Genomic DNA, 22,090 nt, shown 5'->3' with positions numbered 1-22,090 from the left:
GTGCGTGGTGACTTCAGGAACTCTAAAAGGGCCAGTTTGTGCACCCCTATGTTCATTGCAGCTTCTATAATAATAAAAGCATAATATGCTCATTAGACCGGATGCCGAGGCAGCTGCCAGGGCAATGGGGGCCGAGCCCCTCGAACGAATTTCGTGCATCGGGCCTCTAGTTATTTACAATAACAAAGATTTGGAAGCAGCCCAAGTGTCCATCAGTAGATGAGTGGATAAAGAAGCTGTGGTACATTTACACAATGGGATACTACTCAGCCACAAAAAAGGAAATCTTAACTTTTGCAACAGTATGGATGGACCTGCGGAGCATTATGCCAAGTGAAATAAGCCAGTCAGAGAAAGACAACTACCATATGATTTCACTTATGTGTGGAATCTAATGAACAAAATAAACTAACAAAATAGAAACAGACTCGCAGATAGAGATCAGACTGACAGCTGTCAGAGGGGAGAGGGGTTGCAGTGCTGGTTGAAAAAAGTGAAGAGATTAAGCAAAGAAAAAAACACACTCATAAATACAGACAACAGTATGGTGATTACCAGAGAGAAAGGGATAGAGGGAGGTAGAAGACAGTAAAGGGAGGGTAAATGGTGATGGAAGGAGACTTGACTTGTAGTGGTGAACACACAATACAAAATACGGATGATGTAGTATAGACTTATATACCTGAAACCTATGTAATTGTATTACCCAATGCCATCCCAATAAATTCAATAAAACATTTTTAAAGGAGCATATAGAAGAAATCATAAAAAAAAATAAAAGGCCAGTATGGCCACATGAAAATGTTACAAAGGTAGTTTCAACTATAATGTGGAGAACAGATGGCTGGGGAGGGGGTGGGTGGGTGGGTGGGATGGCAAAGCTAAAGGCAGAGAGACCAGTCACACAAGGAGGCAGTCCCAGAAATCCCAGGAGCCCAGACTAAGATTGGGGCTGGGGCTGGGGCTGGGGCAGTGAGGAGATGAGGGGATTTCAGGTAATGGGGAGGGGCTGATAATTCCCAGTCACTTTTGTCTATGGGTGAAGAAAGTGGAGAATCTCAGTCGGCCCACTCTGCTCTGTGTCCGCTTCCCAGTTCTTCTGGTGAAGGAGGGAGAAAGAACCAGAAACACGTGGTTGAAGCATCCCAAGGCAGTGGAATCCCACGGGAAGGGGAAGTGCTGGTGGCCAGTCCCTGTTCGCTGGCAAACGCCAGCAGCCACCACTGCCTGATCTGCCAGTGCCACGGCGGCTGCCAGGTAAGTCTGGAATCTGGAAGTTCTCTACTCAGCAGATCCACCCACTGCCGCTTCCTCTGGCCAGACTGTTCGAACATACACAAGCCCAGAACAGTTCTGAGGCATGGCTGCCGCCTCTCCTCCAGCTGTTCCCTCTCTCAGCCAGGCAACATCTCAAAGGCTTCCCCAGCAGCCTTAGCATCTCAGTCCTCCAGGAACTGATGCCTCTCTATCCCTCTGCTGACCTTTCTGTCCAGCCCCCAGGCACAGGTTCCCCAGATGGTCTCATCCAGCCCCACATCTCCTCCTTCCCAAGCTCCAGGATGAGTACCCATGGATCCCTCAAAGCTCCTTGAGGCGCCTGGCTTGTTTGGCTCAATGGATAGAGCGTCGGCCTGGGGACTGGAGGGTCCCAGGTTTGATTCCGGTCAAGGGCATGTACCTTGGTTGCGGGCACACCCCCAGTGGTGGATGTGCAGGAAGCAGCTGGTCGATGCTTCTCTCTCATCGATGTTTCTGACTCTCTGTCCCTCTCCCTTCCTCTCTGTAGAAAATCAATAAAATATATTTAAAAAAAAAAAAGCTCCTTGAGGCTAGAAGTGGGGAGGGGTCAGACCCACACTTCCTCTGCTGCCATATTCGCCACATCTCTCTGCCGCTGCTCCTACATGAATGTCCAACTCAGATTCCGCCATGAGGGTCCCCCTGTCCTCAAGGACTGGCTCCCCTTTTAGAATAGCCACAGATCATGGGCACGACCACATCGTGCAGTGCTCTCTGTAGCCTCCTGTTAGCCAGTAAGTTTCTGAAGGGTGGAAACCACACCACCTACTTCTTGAACTAAACCCCCCGCCCCCGCCCCCGGCAAAGTCCTGCTTACTGTATTATCAGACCCAATCTACACCGCCTCCCTGCTCCAATCTTTGGGTGCCTCTTGGGAGGACCTCATGATGGGCTGCCTTTCCTTGCCAATCCACATACACTGAGCCCTGACTGCACAGCAGGCCCTGTGCCAAGAGATGCTGTACTGTCATTCAGAGAAAAGATATTCAGAGTTCACCAGAAACATTGAACTCGGTCTAAGCCTTAAAAAATCTCACAGGAGGCCCCAGCTGGTTTGGCTCAGTGGATAGAACGTTGGCCTGTGGACTGAAGGGTCCCAAGTTTGATTCTAGTCAAGGGCACATGCCCGGGTTGCGGGCTTGATCCCCAGTAGGGGGCGTGCAGGAGGCAGTTGATCAATGATTCTCTCTCATTATTGATGTTTCTATCTCTCTCTCCCTCTCCTTTCCTGTCTGAAATCAATAAAATGTGTGCGTGTATACACACACACACACACACACACACACACACATATGAATCTCACAGGAGACGTCACACCTCTGTAAGTGATAAGTGACCTGATCAAAGGTGTGTAGAAACAGGTGCTGCTGATGGGAGTGGAAACATGGGGTAACTTGGCAGAACCAATCACCACTTTACAAACACATCTATTCTGCTATTCCACCGTCTATTCCACTTACATTCATACAGGGCCATATGGACATCCACTGCAGCCATTTCTCACGGGGAAAAAACTGGAAACAAGCTAAAAGTCCATCAACAAATGAGCTATGGTGCGAGCATCCAATGGACCAGTTATCAAAAATAATAAAGAGCTCTCTGTGCTGATATGAAAGGATCACCAGGCATGAGTGTGTGAAAAAAAGTCACAAAATGATACATACAATGACCTCTTTTTATAGCAATAATAGCTGGGGCGGGGGGGGGGGGGGGGTGGGGGGGGGAGGGACAAAGGGGACTTTCCCCTTTCACTTGTACGTGTACGTATACACACTTTGAAGATCTTTGAGTTTTTACTAAAGTAACAGAACAAAAGTACAAAGTGATGCTGGAGCCAAGACACGGACAGCATAACTGGGTGCTTCCCACAAACTCCTCTCAAACTGCAAGAAGGGCCACTAAGTGAGGGAAAAAGCACATCTTTTCTCTCGTTGGTCTCGTTGGTCTAGCATGACGTCCCAGAGACCAAGATTCAAGCCCAACTCTGCTATGACTGTTTGGATGACCCTGGGGAGCCACTGAGCTTGCTCAGAACAGTTTTCCCATTTGTACTGGACGGCAGAGGAAGAGAACATGGGCTTGAAGACCGACAGACCAACCCTACCACCCACAGGCTGTGATCCTAGACCAGTGGTCGGCAAGCTGCGGCTCGTGAGCCACATGCGGCTCTTTGGCCCCTTGAGTGTGGCTCTTCCACAAAATATCACACTCGGGCACGTACAGTGCGATTGAAACTTCGTGGCCCGTGCGCAGAAGTCGGTATTTTGTGGAAGAGCCACACTCAAGGGGCCAAAGAGCCGCAGTATGCCGACTACGGTCCTAGACTAATCACTGACCCTCTCAAAGTCTCCGTTTCCACTTATTATTTCAAAAAGGGGCGAGGAGATAATATCACTTACCCTCCCAGGAGGTTGCAGGGATAAAATGATAAGATATACAAAGTGTTCAATACAGTGCCTGGTGCATAACACGTGCTCAGCCAACAGCAGCTGCTACATTACTGCTGAGTGAGGGAAGGACATTGGCGCTGCCTACACAGTGCGTGCAGGGGATGATCTAACGGCCGTGTGCTGGGAAGGAGTGCGGAGGAGAGTGGGACACAAAAGAGAGGGGCGCTTACATAAGGAGTCCTCCCCACCCCAAGCCTCCGCTACCTACAGCTAAGACCCCAGCGGGGAGAACTGTGTTGCTGTCTTTACTCGTCCTATGGACAAACTACGAGTCAGTTACTAATCTGGGTCCCCACCTCACACAGATGGGCAACAGCACATCAGAAGGAGAAAAGACGGGCTGGGAGAAGACACCGACTTCTGCTAGTAACACCCAGCGGAGGAACCCCGGCCTCCCCGCGACTCATCACCGGACCCCTGCAAACCCTCACAACTCCGCCAATGGACCCACACTCCTCAAAGTCACAAAACCCAGCCCAGCTCGCCAGGCTTCCACACACCATCTCAGGGCGCATTCCTCTCCCAGCTGCTCCACACACCGTGGGGTCCTTTCCTGTGACGCCCGCAAACACGTCTCCCCTCGGGGTGCTCCTCAGATGCTTCTCCCCGCTGCCTCCCTGCTCCACACAACGCTCCCCCTACCATCCCGGGGAACCCCGGACTCCTCCTCATCGCCCCCTTCCCAGGCGCCCGGGTCTCCATGATGCACATGCCCGCCCCCCGCTGCAGTCCAGGGCTCTCCACTGGCCACCCCGCACACCTCTCCCATCTGCGGGCCACCCCCCACCCCACCACACCCCCGACCTGCAATTCCTGCTCCCGAGCTCTTCCGCACGGGCTCCCGAGGGCACGATTTTGGGACAACTTCCCTACGCTCGGTAGCCACACATGCCAAGGCTCCCCAAGTTTCCTCCCCAATGAGGAGGGCGCGCCCCATCATCCTGGAACCCCTCCAGACCCCACCCCCAACCCCCGTGACCCCCGGAGTCCTCACACAGCCATCTCTCCGTTCCCTCCGTCCAAACTCCCCGAAACACCCCGCGTCCCCGGCTCCGCGACTTCCTCTCCCCACTCAGGCCTGATCCCGGCCGGACGCTCCCGCCCGCGGCGGGTCCCCCGTCCCCCCGACGCCCCACCTCCCACCCGCCCCGGCTCGGACGGGGGTGGGCGTCCCTCGGCACCCAGAGCTTCTGCTCCCGCCACCAAGCCCCTCTGGCAACTCCTCCCGGCACCGGCCGCTGAGTCCTCCGGGACCCTCCGGCCCCGAGGGCACTCCGGCCCCGCCACCGGTCCGCTCGCCCCCGCGGCCACTGCCAGCGCGTCCGGTCCCCGGCGCCCCTTCCCTCCGCCGGCCGCGGCCCGGCCCTCCCGCCCCGGGGCCCCCGCCCGCCTCGAGGAGCCCCGGTGCCCCCCGGGACCCGCTCGGACGGCCCCCCACTCCCGCTGCTGGCCGGTCGCGGTCCCCGCCCGCCCCCCCGGCCGTCCCGGCGGCCATTGCTCCAAGATGGCGGCGGCGGCGGCGGCGGGTGAGGCCGGGCCGGGCCGGGCCGGGCGGGGGTCGGGGGTCCGGGGGGCGCTCACCTGCAGCTCGGCGCGCTCGGCCTCCCAGCGGGCCTTCTCCGCTTCGAAGCGCGCCCACTCGTGCTGGATAAAGTGCAGGATCCCGGGCAAGCTCAGGGGCTCCGGCCCCGCCGTGGGCCCGGGGCTGCCCCCGCCGCCGCCGCCGCCCCCCTTAGCGGCCGGGCCGGGCCCGGGAGCGGGGGCAGAGACCGGGACGGCGCCCGTCGAGCCGGGGCCCGCACCGGAGCCGAGCGGGCGGCAGGAGGAGGCGGCGGCGGCGACGGCGGCGGCCGCTCGCTCCTCCATCATGGAGGCCCCGGGCCGGCCCGCGCGCCCGCTGTGCCTCGCGCGCCTGCGCGGCCGCGCCAACCCCCCGCGCGCGCGCCCGGCGGGGGCGGGGGGCGGGGGACGGGGACGCGGCCGGGCGCGCGCCTCGCCCACCCGGGGGGGACTCCGCAGGCGCGCGCGCGGGTGGGCGGGCAGGGGGCGCGCGCCCGGAGGAGGGAGAGCGGGACTTGGGGGAGGAGCCGCTCTCTGCCCCCCTCCTTCCGCTTAGCCCCAGAAAGAAAGAGTCTAAACCTCCCCAGACCCGCTTTCACCCTCCGAGAGAAAGGGCGACCACCACGGATGGTTTCCGCCGTGGCCCCATCCTCGCCGATCCTGGCCCAGGCTGGTTGCCTTGGTAACGCCTCCCCAGCCTAGAACACAAACAGCTTCTCTCCTCCACTTTGGTGGTTAGGGGGCCCCCCCGAACCTCCCCTGTCCCTACACCAGGAGGAGGTTGCTAAGGTAATCTAAGTCCTTGGTGGTTCTTCCGCCCCGACCAGCATCGGTTACTATGGCAACCTCAACTAGCACTCCCTCAGCCCCAAGGACACTGATGACTGAGGGAAACACCTCTTTCGCAACCCACCCTCCTAACCACCCAGTGGGCATTACCATGGTAACCATCTCCCCTCCTTTCCCAGGGTGGGAGGTCCATGGACCAAACCAACCAGGTATTTTTATTTAGAGGAGAAGATGCTCTGCTGAGGAGTAGTTGCTATGGTTACAGGGCTTGACCCTCCCCAGGGAGGCAAGACAGGCAAGGCTAAGCCCTGGTTACTATGGTAACAGAGGCAGTCTCCCTTCCAGTGACCCTAGGAACCAGACCCACGAAGGTAGGAGACGTTTTTTAGGATTGTCTCAGGATGGAGTGTGTCTAGGGAAGTGGGTGTCATAGTAACCGCTTCTATCACTTCCAACCCTACCTTTCTGGACACAGTCATGAGATAGGGATGGTTATAGGTTGCTATGGTAACTGACATCCTTCCCACCCATTCCTGAGATGCTCCAGGTAGTGTCTGAACTTAGAGGACTTCAAGAAAAATGATTTATAGGTAAAATGAAGTTGTGCTCTACTGTGCAAAATTGGCTGATTTGGTATTTTCTGGTTCTCCTTCCCTCAGCAGCGCAGCTGAGCAGGGCTGAGACCGCCCCCCTGAAGCTCCCCCAGCCTGCAACGTAGGAGGTAAGAAGTCTCTCAGTATCTCCAGTACTCATGTGCACACTGCCCTTTCCTCGTCCCCAAAGACTTTCCCACATATCCTCTTTACCCATTGCATTCCCATTCTACAGATGCAGCAACTGAGGCCCAGGTCAGATCAGAGCTCAGACCAGGCGAGCCCAGGCCTGAAGTGATCCACTTACACTGTTTTGTGGGGGATGGAGAGACAAAGTCTCATCTTGTCTTCTCCATCCCTGGCTCCTTTTTCTATAGCAAGTCTCTGTTTTTCTCTGCCACGCCCCTGCTGGTTTCTTTCCCCTTTGGGATATTGTTTTCCTACCTCTGGAGGGCCTGCTCGGTGACTGTCCAATTCATCTCCTGTCCCTGGAACTCATGGTCTGGCACAGAGGACACTCAATAAGTGGCTTTGTTGCGTTAGTGAGTTGCATTCATTAATGTGCCATATTTGAAAGCACTGGCCAGGTTAGAGCCAGGGAAGGCTCATGGAAGGTAGGCTCAAGAGAGACAGAATTGATTGCATTAAAGCACAACTCTGGAGCCAGCTTCCTTTTTCAAAAATACATATTTTTATTATTGATTTCAGAGAGGAAGGGGGAGGGAGAGAGAGGTAGAAACATCAGTGATGAGAGAGAATCATTGATTGGCTGCCTCCTGCACACCCCACACGGGATCGAGCCTGAAACCCGGGCATGTGCCCTGACTGGGAATCGAACCATGGCCTCTTGGCACATAGTTCGACGCTCAACCACTGAGCCACGCAGGCCCGGCTGGAGCCAGCTTCCTGGGTCAAATCCTGGGTCCATCACTTTCCAGCTGTGTGACCTTGAGCAAGTGACTTCACCTCTCTGTGACTCAGTTTCTTCATCTCTAAATGTGATCATAACTTGAAGATTAAACCAGTTAATATGTGTAAAGTACTTAGAACAGGGGCTGGCACATCAGGAGCATCTAGAACAGCGGTTCTCAACCTGTGGGTCTCGACCCCTTTGGGGGTCGAACGACCCTTTCACAGGGGTCGCCTAAGACCATCGGAAAACGCATATATAATGACATATTGTTTTTGTGATGAATCACTATGCTTGAATTATGTTCAATTTGTAACAATGAAATTGGGGGTCACCGCAACACGAGGAACTGTATTAAAGGGTCTCGGCGTTAGGAAGGTTGAGAACCACTGATCTAGAACATTCAGACCTGCAAAAGTCATAATTTCACCCACCTTGCCTCCATGAAGGGGTTTTGAACCCTTACACTTAAAGAAGCCAAGACTTGATCTTATGAAGGTACCAGAGGATTCCTTTCTCCTTCCTCGTTGGTCCCCTCACCCAGTAGGTGGTACCTCCTCATCAAGCCATCATACCCTCTGGTCGCTGAGGACCCAGTTTCTACCCTCTGTCCTGCTGGGTACCTCCTGGCTCAGAAGCAGCCAGACAACATGGATGGTGGAGAACTGAGTTCTGGTCCCTGCATCCTTTAAGTCTCTGAGCCACAGATTCCCTATCTGAGCAGTTGGAGTCACTTGATCATTCCACCCCTATTTATTTTTTTTTTAAATATATTTTATTGATTTTTTACAGAGAGGAAGGGATAGGGATAGAGAGTTAGAAACATCGATGAGAGAGAAACATCGATCAGCTGCCTCCTGCACACTCCCCACTGGGGATGTGCCCGCAACCAAGGTACATGCCCTTGACCGGAATCGAACCTGGGACCCTTAAGACCGCAGGCCGACGCTCTATCCACTGAGCCAAACCGGTCAGGGCTCCACCCCTATTTATTGAGCATTTGCTATGTGCCAGACACTGAGCTGTGCTCTGGGCATACAGCAGGGAACAAAACAGACAAAATAATCAACAACATAAGTAAAAATCTATGTAATAACTACCAGGGGAGAAAAAATTACTCAGGGATGGGGCAAAGAAAGTATGTGGATAACAGGGAGATGCATTTTTTTAATTTTAATTTTTTTGGGGGGGGGGGGAGGGATGCATTTTTAAGCAGGTTAGCCAAAGGAAGGGCTCACTGGACAGGTGACATTTGAGCAAAGACCTGAAGGCCATGGGGTGGAGTCAGGTGGATACCTGAGGGGGGGGGGGGGGGGGGAGCATCCGGCAAAGCGAACAGCCAGAGCTGCAGCAGGACTGGCCCAGGTTTATTTGGAAAATGGCCTTTGGTGGCCGGTGTGGCTGGAGCTAAGGGAGCGAGTGGAAGAGGACAGGTGATTAGCCTCAGGGGCCACAGTGAAGGCTCTCCTTCGAGTGATTTTAAGCCACAAAAGGGTTTGAACAGACGCAGGACAGGATCTAATTCAGGCTCCGGCAGGATCTCTCTGGTCTCTGCACTGGAACAGACTGGAAGGGACAAGGGTGGAGTGAGGATGTTCTCTCTAGAACAGTGGTTCTCAACCTGTGGGTAGCGACCCCTTTGGGGGTCGAACAACCCTTTCACAGGGGTCGCCTAAGACCATCAGAAGACACAGATATAATTACATATTGTTTTTGTGATGAATCACTATGCTTTAATTCTGTTCAATTTGTAACAATGAAAAGACATCCTGCATATCAGATATTTACATGACGATTCATAACAGTAGCAGAATTACAGTTAGGAAGTAGCAACGAAAATAATTTTATGGTTGGGGGTCACCACAACATGAGGAACTGTATTCAAGGGTCGCGGCATTAGGAAGGTTGAGAACCACTGCTCTAGAAGGTTCTAAAAGCATCGCCTGTGCTTCCGTGTAGCTAAGCTCCGAGACTCTAAGATGTTTAAGACTCAGAAGACTCTGTGTTCCAAAGTTCCCTTCCGCCCACAACAATGAGTTCCATGAGGTCATGGGTGTTGCGTGTCTGTGTGTTGTGTGTCCACTGCTGTGTCCCCAGTACCTAGAGCAGTGGTAGGAGTTCCACACGTAGCTACTGAAGGACTGAAGGAAGGAGGGATCCACCTCAGGTCCAGAGGCAAGGCCAAGATTCTAAAGGTGAAGAAGTCACTCTTAAAGTGCAACGCAGACTCTTAGGTAACATCTAAGTTGGGTCAGAAAAGGGCAAGCAGGTCTGGGATGGGTGGAGGGGGGTGGGAGGACATTCCTGGTGGGACAGACGGGAAGACCAGCGCAGGGCCCCAGGCGCAGGGCCACCTGCAGAGTTTGGCTCCAGGGACCTGAAGGCGCTTTACAGACACAGAAACCCTGACCCTGGCCATCCTTTTTTCACCACATGCATTTTCTGTGCCCAGCTGTGTGCTAGGAACACACAGTGGTAATGGAGACAGCCCTGGCTCTACCCTCCTGGGTCCAGCGGGGCCGACAGACTCATCCCCAGACAGTGCCGAACCAGAACGGGCAGGGCTGGGATGGGGGAGCCCAGAGGGGACTTCTGAGCCAGGCTGGGGTTCCGGGAAGGCTTCCTGGAGGAGGGGCCATTTGAGCTGTGCCCTGAAGCTTAAGTAGGAGTTCTCCAGCAGAAAAAGGCACGGGGAAAGGGGTGTTTGAGAGGAGACTGTCCTAGGCAGCAGGAACAGAATATGAAAAGGCTTAGAAATAAGACCTCTTTGAAGAAAAGTCCGAGGTGGCTTAGGCATAGAGTTTGAGGAGGCCTGGTCAGAGATGGCGCTGGAATGGGGGGCGGGTGGGCCAGGGCCAGGTCACACAAGGCCTGGTGGGATGTGGTAAGAAACTTAAACTTTCCCCCTAGGACACTGAGGAGCCTCTGAGCAGGGAGGGGGAGGTCATATTTGCGCTGTTAGACCTCTCTGGGTGGACCCCAGTTGAGGGGGCAATTGTGGGAGTGGGGATGGGTCAGAGTGTTTGGGAGCTAGGAAGGTTTGCCGATTAGCTGGATCGCTGATGTCTCCCTCCCTGGGAGGAGAAGGAAGCTATAAAAATCCACGGGGACTTTTTTTTAAAGTATCTACTGAGAACCCAGAGAGTTAGTTACACCTCCGGTGCTGGAGACCAGCCAGAACTTCAAGTTATACTGGGGACAGGGAGACAGCGCCATCTGGGGGTTGCTCAGGAGTCTGGCCAATGAACTGGGGAGTCCTAAGACTGGCAGCCTCTTTCAACGCAGCCCATTCCATTCAAAACAAAAACATTTTTATCACGATAAAACTCATCATCTTAACAATTTGTAAGCGCATGGCTCAGTAGTATTAAGTATATTCGCATTTTAGGCACACAATCTCCAGAACGATTTCATCTTACAAAACTACAACTGTAAACCCATTAAACAACTCTCCATTTCTCCCTCCTGCTAGCCCCTGGCAGCCACCTTTCTACTTCCCATTTCTTTTTTTTCTTTTCTTTTTTTAAATATATTTTATTGATTTTTTACAGAGAGGAAGGAAGAGAGATAGAGAGTTAGAAACATCGATGAGAGAGAAACATCGATCAGCTGCCTCCCGCACATCTCCCACTGGGGATGTGCCCCCAACCCAGGTACATGCCCTTGACCGGAATCGAACCCAGGACCCTTCAGTCCGCAGGCCGACGCTCTATCCACTGAGCCAAACCGGTTTCGGCTCTACTTCCCGTTTCTATTAAAAAACACTAGTGGCCAACATACAAATTGGGATAATTCTGATTTAAGGAAACATTTCTAACTTTTCTTGTAAAACTAAAACGAGCTGGCTGACCATCCGGAAAGAGATGACCGGTTGGCAGAATTTGAGGAAGTGAGAAGGGGCAGCAGGGAGGGGCTTGAGGGCCCAGGCTGAGGCATCAGTCTCACCCTGGAGCCAGGGGTGGGGTATGGAAGGAACAGGAGAGAGATCAGGGGTGGCTTCCTGGAGGAAGGAATGGTAGAGAGCAGAAAGTACAAGCTGGGCTTGGGGGTGGGGTCTGGGGTGTTGATAACTGAACCCAAATATGAATGAGAAGTTAACAATGAATAGAAGGGTGGGATCGAACAAGGAAGAAGGGAAGGTGACTCATTTGATAAAAACTCAGTCCTCATGGGCACCTGGGTCTGTGCTGAGTGGCCTTGGGGACCCAGCAGTGACCAAGACAGACTCCCCCTGCGTCTCACAGTGGGAGGACAGAATGGGTTCCTACACAGCAATGATTTAAAATGGTGGGGATGGGGGGAGGCTCTGAAGGAGTGCAGAGCTGAGTGCAAGACCCAGTCAGGGAGATCAGGGAGGGCTTCCTGGAGGAGGGGAGGTCAGAGCTGAAACCAAATAAGAAAAAGGCTGGAAGGGCAAGGCTAGGGTTGGAGGGGTTGCTGACAATCAGCCATAGCCTCCTCTTTCGTTCCCACCTCCCCAGGATGTCGCCGAGGCCCAGCTAGAGCCTGACTTCAGCCCCATGCGGCTCACCCGCTGCCAGGCTGCCCTGGCAGCCGCCATTACCGTCAACCTCCTGGTCCTCTTCTATGTCTCATGGCTGCAGCAGCAGCCCAGGAACGCCCGGACCCGGGGACCCCGCCGCGGAACTGCCGCCGCCGGCCCCCACGTCACCGTCCTGGTGCGAGAGTTCGAGGCCTTTGACAACGCGGTGCCCGAGCTGGTGGACTCCTTCCTGCAGCAGGACCCAGCCCAGCCCGTGGTGGTGGCCGCCGACGTGCTCCCCTACCCGCCCCTGGCCCTGCCCCGCATCCCCAACGTCCACCTGGCACTGCTTCAGCCCGCCCTGGACCAGCCCGCCGCGGCCTCGCGCCCGGAGACCTACGTGGCCACCGAGTTCGTGGCCCTGGTGCCCGACGGCGCGAGGGCCGAGACGCCAGGCCGGCTGGAGCGCATGGCGGAGGTGCTCCGGGCCGGAGGGGCGCGCCTGGTGGCCGCCCGGGTGGCCTCGGCCAACCCCGCGCGCTGCCTGGCCCTGAACGTCAGCCTGCGGGAGTGGAGCGCGCGCTACAGCCCCGCGCCCTCCGCGCCCCGCTGCGACGCCCTGGAGGGGGACGCCGTGGTGCTCCTGCGCTGCGCGCGACCTCTTCAACCTCTCGGCGCCGCTGGCCCGGCCGCTGGGCACCGGCCTCTTCCTGCAGACGGCCCTGCGCGGCTGGGCGGTGCAGCTGCTGGACGTGACCTTCCCGGCGGCGCGCCAGCCCCCGCTCACCACGGCCCACGCGCGCTGGAAGGCGGAGCGCGAGGGGCGAGCGCGGCGGGCGGCGCTGCTGCGGGCGCTGGGCATCCGCCTGGTGAGCTGGGACGGGGGGCGCCTCGAATGGTTCGGCTGCAGCAAGGAGACCCCGCGCTGCTTCGGGACGGTGGTGGGGGACACGCCGTCCTACCTGTACGAGGGGCGCTGGACGCCCCCGTGCTGCCTGCGCGCGCTGCGGGAGACCGCCCGCTACGTGGTGGGCGTGCTGGAGGCGGCGGGCGTGCGCTACTGGCTGGAGGGCGGCTCGCTGCTGGGGGCGGCCCGCCACGGGGACATCATCCCGTGGGACTACGACGTGGACCTGGGCATCTACCTGGAGGACGTGGGCAACTGCGAGCAGCTGCGGGGGGCCGAGGCCGGCTCCGTGGTGGACGAGCGCGGCTTCGTGTGGGAGAAGGCCATCGAGGGCGACTTCTTCCGCGTGCAGTACAGCGAGAGCAACCACCTGCACGTGGACCTGTGGCCCTTCTACCCCCGCAACGGGGTCATGACCAAGGACACGTGGCTGGACCACCGGCAGGACGTGGAGTTCCCCGAACACTTCCTGCAGCCCCTCGTGCCCCTGCCCTTCGCCGGCTTCATGGCGCAGGCGCCCAACAACTACCGCCGCTTTCTGGAGCTCAAGTTCGGCCCCGGGGTCATTGAGAGCCCCGAGTACCCTAACCCGGCCCTCCTGAGTTTGGCGGGAAGCAGCTGAAGCCCTGACTCCCGCGCCTGAGGTCAGGGGAACCGCCCTTTGTTTCGATGTCGCCGTCGCCGGGCCAGGGAGACCGGCCAGGGAGACCGGCCAGGGAGACCGGCCGGAGCTGCCCTGCAGGGCCGGCCCTAGGACATCAAAGTCGTGCTCGGGGCCCCAGAGCTGGGACAGTTTTGGAAAGAGAAAGAGTGTAGGTTCTGAGGCCAGATCATCGTGATTCAAGCCCCGCTAAGTGGCCCTGGGCCGGTGTCCGGGTTCCTCTGGTCCTCGGTTCCCGCCAGGATTGCGTGAGTACTCGCTATGCTCGGGATCTCCGCACAGGAAGAGCCCCGGGACACGCGGCTGCTGGGGTTCCGTGTACCACTAGAGGGCGCCCTTGCCCTATCACGGGGCCCAGGACTTTCTGTTCCGTAGCTTTGACATCTGGTGAGCCTTTGGGCTTCTACGCCTGGCCAGACAGAATGACCATCTCCCCTTCTTCCAACATGCCACTCTCTTCCTTCCTGGGAGAGCCCTGGAAACGGGCTCCGAGCGCCGAGGTGCGACTGGCTGTGGTTAAGAGTGGGGTTCTGGATCCGAGCCCCACTCCTTCTTAACTGTTACCTCATTATTTGAGCTTCCTGCACCTGTTTGCCCGCTTGCAAGGCACAGAAACAATAACCAGAGCTCACAGCAACTGAGCACTTACTGTGTATCAGGCATTGTTCTCTGGTGTCCCACACGGACTAACTGATTCGTCCCTCTCCTCCGCCCTCCCAAGCGAGAGCTGCTATTATTTCCTCCTTGCAGACGAGGACACTGAGGCCAGAATGGTAAAGTCACTTGCCAAAGGCCAGGCAGCTCAGCAAGTGGCAGAGTGGGACCCCGAACCCAGGCGGTCAGTCTGGAGCCCACACTGAAGGGGCCTGTGTGCCCCGCTCGACTACTGGTCCCCAAGAGGCCCTCCTGTCACTTAGCAGGGAAAGCGATGGCTGCCTTCCTTCTGTGGTCATGCATCTCAGAGTAAATACTGTTTGGGCATGTAACCTGACGTGTGTATGTATCAGTGATATCCAGGTACTGCTGTCATTCTGTATATGAGTAATAAGGCTTAAATTATTTCGTTTTTACATTCAAAACCAATAGAGAAGTTTTGTTGACTTGCCTCATCCCAACCACTCAGTCCGCACCCTCTGGGTGTGTGCACCTGCCTTGTGAAACCACAGGCTCTGAAGTGGGGGGCCCCGGGTTCAGGCCCCAGCGCTGCGGCTTCCTCCCGCTGTGAGCCGGGGCCTCCGTGACTCTGCCTCTCTGTACCTCTGCTCTGCACCTGGGAAGTGGGGGTGATGCGCGTGCTCGCCCCACAGGGGTGCTGTGAGGCAGCTGATGGGTAAAAGGGGCAGGAGTCAGGGCTGGGTTTGGGTCCCGGTGTGGCCAACTACCTTCTTTGTGACCTTAGGCGAAGGTCCCTGCCCCTCTGACCCTATAGATCGGGTGAGTGAAGAAGCCCTTACAGAAGGAGGCTTCACACACCAGCAAGAAAAGACAAATGCAGATTTGGCCCAGTCTCCTAAGGCTCAGACTTCTTAGAACGCAGCCTCTGTCTTTAGCCTCTCAACGTACAGAGAGCTCGCGAAGGGACCGCTGGGGTCCCATCCATGGAGCATTCTGGAAACATGGTGGCGACTTGGCTGTTACCTGTGGTTGGGCAGTGCTCTTGGAAGACAGCCCAGGGGTGGAGGACGTCTTATACGCAGGGCGCCTGCACACAATAAAGCAATGTCCCTGGTCACATGCCGTTTTCAAATGTTTGTTTATTAATTGGTTTTTAGAGAGCGAGGAAGGGAGAGAGGAAGCAACATCAATTTGTTGTTCCATTTATTTATGCACTCACTGGTTGATTCTTGTATGTGCCCTGACCGGGTATCAAACCGGAAACCTTGGTGTATTGGGCCGACACTTTAACCAGCGGAGCTGCCCGGCCAGAGCTCACACACTGTCCTCAAATGTCCCCTTGGACATTCACGAAGTGCAGGTGATGTTCAAAGTATTTTGCATCTAGCATGCTATATAAATTAATATATAAATCAATATAGTCATCAATTTTTTGTTTTTATGTATTTATTTTTTTATTGATTGATTTTTTTTGTTTTTAGAGGGAGAAGTGAAGGGGGAGGAAACATCAATTTGTTGTTTCACTTATTTATGCATTCATTGATTGATTCCTGTATGTGCCCCGACCAGGGATTGAACCCGCAAGCGAGGCCTATCAGGTCAACATTCTAACCAACTGCCGAAACCGGTTTGGCTCAGTGGATGGTGCGTCGGCCTGCGGACTCAAGGGTCCCAGGTTCGATTCCGGTCAAGGGCATGTGCCTGGGTTGCTGGCACGTCCCCAGTGGGAGATGTGCAGAAGGCAGTTGATTGATGTTTCTCTCTCATCGATGTTTCTGGCTCTCTATCTCTCTCCCTTCCTCTCTGTAAAAATTCAATAAAATATATTTTAAAAAACAAACAAACAAACAAAAAAAAACATTCTAACCAACTAAGCTACCCAGTCAGAGCATGCATCAAATTTTTAAGTATTTTTTTTTTAGTTCTCAGAATAATAATCAAAATGATCTATCTATAGATTCATATTTCTTTAAGTTATGTGCACAGAACATAAGTTGAAGCTCAACTCATTTTTAACTTATTTAATTTTATTTCATTTAGAAATTGTTGGTGTGATTTCTTGATTGACACAGCACAGCACACACACACACACACACACACGCATTACATATAACATATAATCTTGCCTTAGCTGTGATTTGATAAGGGAATCACATCAAATGCTTCTAGCAACTTCCCATAAAATTGCAAACCATTAGGTGACTTAAGATTTCAGTAGATAAAAAAGTTGCTCTTAGTATCAACCATAGTGTTTTGGTGTTTTCCCTTCGCCGTTCCAGAACATAACAGCAGCTACATTTAAAACTTTTCTACCCCTTATAATACAGTCTGATAGCTTTGTCTCGTCAATATTATCTTTATTACCAACTAATTATATGATAGAAAACCCATCACGGCAATGAACTTGAAGTAATGAATTGCTATTACAATTTGACATTATTGCATTTTACTGCTTTCTCCATTGCTCTCATACCATTCATCAGCCAGAAGTACTTCAATGCTTTAACCAGCACATCATACCGGCTCACACTAAGTAAATCTTGGCCTTACTTGTAAAGCCTGGTTAATAATTCTCTGAGCCCAGAGTCTAACTCCCTCTTCCTGCAGACTCAAAAGTGCTTTTTGTAAGGCGTGAACAGGTTCTGAATTTTCCAGGAAGTGCAGGTCCATGTAAAATGAGGGAAGCCTGCATCGCGTTTTGTTCAGAACTTGGCCAAAGGTTGTCAATGTTCAGAAGAATCACATTTGCACGGCTCCTGGCAATTAGGCACCAAGTCCACGTGTTTCCAGCCGTGTTGGGAGCTGCCTGCGCTGCAGGTGTAAACATCGGGCTACCTCCTTGGGCTCTGGGGATAGGCATTCCCAATTGAAATGCATGTTATAAATGCCTGCCCTTTTATTCCTCCTTTCACTTACACTTCGGACAATATGAGATTGTTTTTTAAATCGCGTGCAGGTGGGTTGGTTACATTATCCAGGAACTTTATTTCGGGAGAGCCAAGGGGACTTCCCCAGAGCTGACATTCAAGCCAGCGCATGCACGGTGGTGGCCACGCAGGTGGTTTAAACACGAAAACATTCCATTGTGGATGATGAATCCATTGGCAGATGGTCACGGCCATGCGTCCCCTGTTGTTACCCTCCTGGCTCCCCCTGGCGCCTCGCGCTGGCCCAGCAGCCAAGGGATTAACACGGCACAGGAGGAGGGAAGGGGTCTGCATCCTGTTGGAGGGGACAATGCTTTTACTAAGCTGTAAATAGTGTGTGCATTGCCCTGGGCATTACAAAATGTGTGCTATGAAAAGTGAGGCCTGTGACCAAATGCACCTTTATACACAACAGCCCCCAACTGGGGGCTAGTAACAGATAGTACATCATCTAGACAAAGGCATACTCCTCCGCAATTAAAATAAAAAGGATGAACCGCTGATCCCAGGCAAAAACAACCCTCAAAAGCATCACGCGAAGTAAAAGAAGCCAGACGCCACCAAAAGCGACATACCGAGTCCGCTGTGAAACTCGAACCCTCAGTGACCCAGATCAGTGGTTGCCTGGGCCTGGGGGGCGGAGGCCGGCAAGTCTGCAAAGGAGCGCGGGGAGGTCTGGGGTGGCGGGGACATGGGGACGGGATGTATCTTGACGGTGGTGGTGGATTTTCACCAGTGTTTACATCTGTCAAACCTCATCCAATTGTCTACTTTAATGGATGCAGTTTATTGTATGTAACTTATACCTCAATAAGGTTGACCCACAAAAAGTGTGGGGGGGTGGGCAGGGGGGGAGGCCTACAGGCCTGGAAGCATTGGTCTGTCGCCAGGAGAGAGAAAACGGGGCCATGTCCCTGTGCTGCCTGACCCCCAGAATGCCACTCTGAGTCTGGAACCCAGGCCCAAGCTCTATCCAGGGCCAGCCTGAGCCCACCCTCCCCAGCCAGGCTCCTTGGAAGAAGCAAGAGGGCTGCCCCAGTCCCTGGCCAGATAGCTCAGTTGGTTAGAGCGTAGTGGCCATGTGCCAAGGTTGTGGGATTGATCCCCGGTCAGGGCACCTGCAAGAATCAACCAATGAATGCATGAATACTTAGGACAACAAATCGATGTTTCTGTAAAATAATTTTTTTTAATATATTTTTTTATTGATTTCAGAGAGGAAGGGAGAGAGAGAGATAGAAACATCAATGATGAGAGAGAATCATCACCAGCTGCCTCCTGCACTCCCCACACTAGGGATCGAGCCTGCAACCCGGGCATGTGCCCTGACCGGGAATTGAACCGTGATCTCCTGGTTCATAGGTCGACGCTCAACCACTGAGCCACACCAGCCGGGCTCTCTATAATCATTTTTTTTGTTTGTTTTAAGAGGGCTGTCCCAATAATAACAGAGGATTGGGCAATGGAAAAAGGGAGAGGGAGGTGAGCCTGGTCTAGGGAGTGGCCTCAAGGTGCATGCTTTTCCTTCTCTTATGCAACCTTCACCTTTGGCTGTGGCATAACAGCCATTGTCACCGGAGTGAAAGGCGGCCCTGTTTGCCCAAGGTCCCATCGCCGGCAGGTAGCAGAGGAGGGACCTGAACCAGCCTCCTGTAGCCAGGCAGTTCCTGTGTAGCTGGGGGCCAGTTCATTCATCCTGCAGACTGACTGGGTGCCCAGTATGCGCCAGGTCCTGTGTGTGCTCTGGGCAGACAGCAGGGAACAGGCCTAAGGCCCCTCCCTCCGGGAGCGCATATTCTAGCAGGGACCAAGTCTGGAGCCACCTAAGCCCCTGTCTACACCGAAGAGGCCTGAGATGGTTTCAGTCTTTTTTTTTTTTTAATTAATTAATTTATTTATTTTTTTAATTTATTCTTTTTTATTGATTTTTTAGAGAGGAAGGGAGAGAGATAGAGAGTTAGGAACATCGATGAGAGAGAAACATCGATCAGCTGCCTCCTGCACATCTCCCACTGGGGATGTGCCCGCAACCCAGGTACATGCCCTTGACCGGAATCGAACCTGGGACCCTTCAGTCCGCAGGCCGACGCTCTATCCACTGAGCCAAACCGGTCAGGGCGGTTTCAGTCTTTCTATATGACCTTAGATCATCGTTTTAGGCAAACTAGTGGCATGTACTCAGGTCATTTTAAAAATGGAACAGAAAAGGGTGGCTAAAGTAGTTTGGTGGAACTTGGCCCGGTTATATACCCTTTGTACACATACATATTGTGTATGTAGATAGTATATGTAATATATTGCATATGGAGGTATGTACCTCTTTAAACAGGCATCCCACACAATGTAAACTTAATCCATCCTCCAAAATACATTCAATAGAAAATTTGAGGATAAACAACAATTTTAAGCAGGGAAAATAATGCACTCATGTATGTAGATAGTATATGCAATATGTTGCATATATAGGTATGTACCTCTTTAAACAGGCATCCCACACAATGTAAACTTAATCCATCCTCCAAAAAGACATTCAATAGAAAATTTGAGGATAAACAACAATTTTAAGCAGGGGAAAACAATGCACTCGCTCTCAGCTTCCTCCAAAAACTCCACCACCAATTTCCCCAAATATTGACAAAACACTTAAATATTTCCGTAACAACCCACCAAGGACGGAAAAAAAAACAATTACTTAACTACCCGACACTAATAAACTCATTAATTGGCTCTGTTTGTATGCAATCTACAAGTTTGCACAGAATCAGATAGGAGTTAAATTACCACACGGCAATGATCACGAGAGTAAATGGGGGAAGAGAAGATGCTAAAGATAATCCAGATGCCAGCGACTGCACGGGGACTGGTCTGCCTCCAGGCGCTGGCAGCAGGCTGCACCGGGACCCGGGAGATAAGATCAGAATGTGTAACTCGCTCCAGTCACACACAAGACAGGATCCTGTCGGGACAGGTGAGCAGCGGCCGGTGTCGCCCACATCCGGGACTCAGACGGGACTCACCAGTTAACTGCCACGCGTCCAAAACAGAAACCATCCCCACGCGCCACGATATTTTGAATTTAATTTAAAAAAAATCAATTTGCAATGAATATTACAAAAATAAATATATTACTCACAATTCGGGTGTTCTTGAAAATTCGCCCGAAAAATGATTTAGAAGTTTGTCAGGGCTGCCACTTAGGGAAAATATTTTTTTATAGAGGCGCCTGGCATGTGGGGAAGGGTCCGCCGCTTGCGTCTAGAGACACTTACGGTGTACAATGGGCTACGAGTTGGACAGCAGGTTCTTTTATTTAAATAACAAATTTGGGGTTAAAAGAGCAAATCGTTACTGGGACTGTTTGCAGTGAGAGTTCGGATATCAAGGGATACCCGCCCTCTTACGTAAGTGATCACAGCGACAAGTGAATTTCTTCCTACGAGATGCACAACACTCTGCATAGGAGACATGCACACCACTTAAGTGCACAGGTTCACTGATTTTTTCCAAACGTTCCCATCTGTGTGAGCATCACCCATATCAAGACATGTCACACCGGCTGCACCACAGAAGGTTCCCTTGTGCCCTCTCCCGGTCCCCGAGCACCCAAAAGACCACCACCGCTGGTCCTCTATCCCAGCGGTTCTCAACCTGTGGGTCGCGACCCCTTTGGCGGTCTGACGACCCTCTCACAGGGGTCGCCTAAGACCATCCTGCATATCAGATATTTACATGACGATTCATAACAGTAGCAACATTACAGTTATGAAGTAGCCACGAAAATAATTTTATGATTGGGGGTCACAACATGAGGAATATATTTAAAGGGCCAGAAGGTTGAGAACCACTGCTCTATCCTGTCCCAGGCCTTCATGTAAATAGAACTATATAGTATGTACCGTTTCTGGCTTCTTTCACGCCACATATTATCTGCGAGATGCACCCATGTTGAGTACAGTTGACCTTGAACAACAGGGGTGTTCGGGGCCCCGAGCCCCCATAAGTCAAACTTGATTTTCCCAGAACTTAAGTTGTCCCTCAGTATCCAGAGGGCTGGTTCCAGGACCCCGTTGGATACGGAAATCCATGGACATTCATGTCCCCTGTACGCATTGATCTAGTATATGACATAGAGCAGGGGTCCTCAAACTACGGGCCCGCGGGCCACATGCAAATACAAATATTGTATTTGTTCCCGTTTTGTTTTTTTTACTTCAAAATAAGATATGTGCAGTGTGTATAGGAATTTGTTCATAGTTTTTTGTTTTTTTTAAAATATATTTTATTGATTTTTTTACAGAGAGGAAGGGAGAGAGACAGAGAGTTAGAAACATCGATCAGCTGCCTCCTGCACATCTCCCACTGGGGATGTGCCCGCAACCGAGGTACATGCCCTTGACTGGAATCGAACCTGGGACCTTTCAGTCCGCAGGCCGACGCTCTATCCACTGAGCCAAACCGGTTTCGGCCATAGTTTTTTTTTAAACTATAGTCCGGCCCTCCAACCATCTGAGGGACAGTGAACTGGCCCCCTGTTTAAAAAGTTTGAGGACCCCTGACATAGAGCAATGCATACAGTCAGCCCTCTGCATCCAGACTCCCAAGAGATCAAAACAATGCAAGTATTTATTTATTTTCTTAATCTACGTATAAGTGGACCTTCGCAATTCAAACCCGTGTTGTTCGAGGATCAACTGTGTACCAGCACTTGCTTTTTTTGCCAAGCAGCCTTCAATCGCATAATGATCATTGTACCAGTTTATCCAAGGATTGTACCAGACTTCCTTCTGAATTTTGGCAATTATAAAGACAGAGGCTGTAAACATTTGTACCCTGGTTTTTGTGTGAACAGAAGTTTTCATTTCTCTTGGGTAAATTCCCAGCAGTGGGGCTCCTGAG

General features: G+C 52.9%; 1 protein-coding gene across 1 annotated transcript; it reads left to right on the top strand.

Annotated features, from left to right (window-relative positions):
* The first annotated feature begins 5,242 nt into the window (after nucleotides 1–5,242).
* On the top strand, nucleotides 5,243–14,752 carry LOC139001311 (ribitol 5-phosphate transferase FKRP-like). The gene is given in 4 exon segments (XM_070403000.1): nucleotides 5,243–5,275; nucleotides 6,758–6,819; nucleotides 12,083–12,733; nucleotides 12,735–14,752. Coding segments are annotated over 2 exon segments (1,491 nt in total). The 5' UTR covers nucleotides 5,243–5,275; nucleotides 6,758–6,819; nucleotides 12,083–12,121; the 3' UTR covers nucleotides 13,614–14,752.
* Nucleotides 14,753–22,090: the final 7,338 nt, after the last annotated feature.

The sequence above is a fragment of the Myotis yumanensis genome, unplaced genomic scaffold, assembly GCF_028538775.1.
Source record: "Myotis yumanensis isolate MYYU_CA2020_CCGP unplaced genomic scaffold, mMyoYum1.0.hap1 SCAF_349, whole genome shotgun sequence".
NCBI classification, from domain to species: Eukaryota; Metazoa; Chordata; class Mammalia; order Chiroptera; family Vespertilionidae; genus Myotis; species Myotis yumanensis.
This window is presented reverse-complemented; position numbering and strand designations above follow the sequence as displayed.